This window comes from Tupaia chinensis, unplaced genomic scaffold (genome assembly GCF_000334495.1).
Source record: "Tupaia chinensis unplaced genomic scaffold, TupChi_1.0 Scaffold000226_1, whole genome shotgun sequence".
Classification (NCBI taxonomy): Eukaryota; Metazoa; Chordata; class Mammalia; order Scandentia; family Tupaiidae; genus Tupaia; species Tupaia belangeri.
Window position 1 is genome coordinate 8,236,707 of NW_006159701.1, and position 1,252 is coordinate 8,237,958.

The following is a 1,252-nucleotide window of genomic DNA, read 5'->3' on the forward strand; positions in this document are numbered from 1 at the left end:
GGGGCCACCAGCCAGTACTGGCGGGCCAGCTCCCGGGCCGCGGCCACCGCGTGCAGCTCGCAGAACTCGCTCCAGCCCCGGGGGGCCGGGGACGCCACCGCCGCGGCAGCCGGGGAGGCCGAGGACGCGGAGGAGGCCGAGGACGGCTGCAGCGTGGGCCCGTTCATGGCGGAGACCGACGTGGGGCGGCCGGGCTGAAAGACACGGTGGGGGCAGGCGACAGAATGAATGAGCTTACAGCAAGTGACACTGCGAACCACTACCTGGGGACAGGCCTGCCACCCCCCTCTACAGTCAGACATGCCCCACAACACCCAGTGCCGGTGGCAGTGCGCGGAATAGGGACTCCTTCAGTGCAGCTGGGTCCCTGAGGGGCACAGCCTTTCTGAGGGCAGTTTGGTTGGGTCAGCATGAGACCCCTAATCCCACTTTTTTGTTTTGTCTTTTTTTTTTTTTTTTAATTTGTTGGAGGGCTCCTGCGCTGCCCTGAGAGAGCCAGAGAGATGGAAAGTGAGAAAGCTCCCCATGGGGCATGGTCACACCAGTCTTCTCCATAGCTTCCTCCTGTTGGATTTGGGCAAGTACACACAGCCACACCACCCAGTCCGGGACTCAAACTGCTCAGATGGCCATATGGGATCCAGCCTCCTGAGCCACCACGCTGGGCCCAGTAATCCCACTGCTAAGCAGGCCAGAAAAGTGTTCGCCCACTTGCACAGAGACGTCCGCTAGACTGGCGGCAGGCTTGGAGCAGGGAAAACGCTAGATGCACCCCATGCCCATCAGCAGGATCTGAGGCACGTCCACCTGGAAGGCTCTGCAGCAGTCGGGAAGGATGAGGAAGGCCTTCCTCCCACCTCCCGGAGGTCTCAGACGCAGACGCTAAGCAAAACGCAAACCTGGTGTGGTACAGGCTGCGCACCCACAGAGACACCACCTTTCCTTGTGCTCATGAACCAAGGGAGGCTGGCTGCCGCAGGCCGATCTGGAACAACCCCATCCAGAAACGGTGGTGGCCACTAGGGAGGGGCCGGGGATGGGAGACAGGGAGGTAACCAAAGGGGACTGTCCCCACGGGCTTCTAGAAACTGTGGTTAAGGGAACCAGCTGTTAGCGTAATGGCTATGTCGCTGGACTCCCACGTAGTCGACCGCGGTTCGCGTCCCAGACCCGGAGGCTTAAAACTCACGCCGGGCACATGTGCGTGCGTGCCCAAGATCCCGAGAGGAGAATGGAGGAGAAGGGATTGCGG

General features: G+C 61.4%; 1 protein-coding gene across 1 annotated transcript in view; it reads right to left on the reverse strand.

Annotated features, from left to right (window-relative positions):
* Positions 1-1,091, reverse strand: part of SH2B3 (SH2B adaptor protein 3) — a 22,334-nt gene extending 21,243 nt beyond the window's left edge. Inside the window, exon 1 of the mRNA XM_027771584.1 lies at positions 9-1,091. Within this exon, the coding sequence (XP_027627385.1) occupies positions 9-302 (294 nt within the window). The 5' untranslated portion in view covers positions 303-1,091. The remainder of the gene's footprint in view (positions 1-8) is intronic.
* Positions 1,092-1,252: the final 161 nt, after the last annotated feature.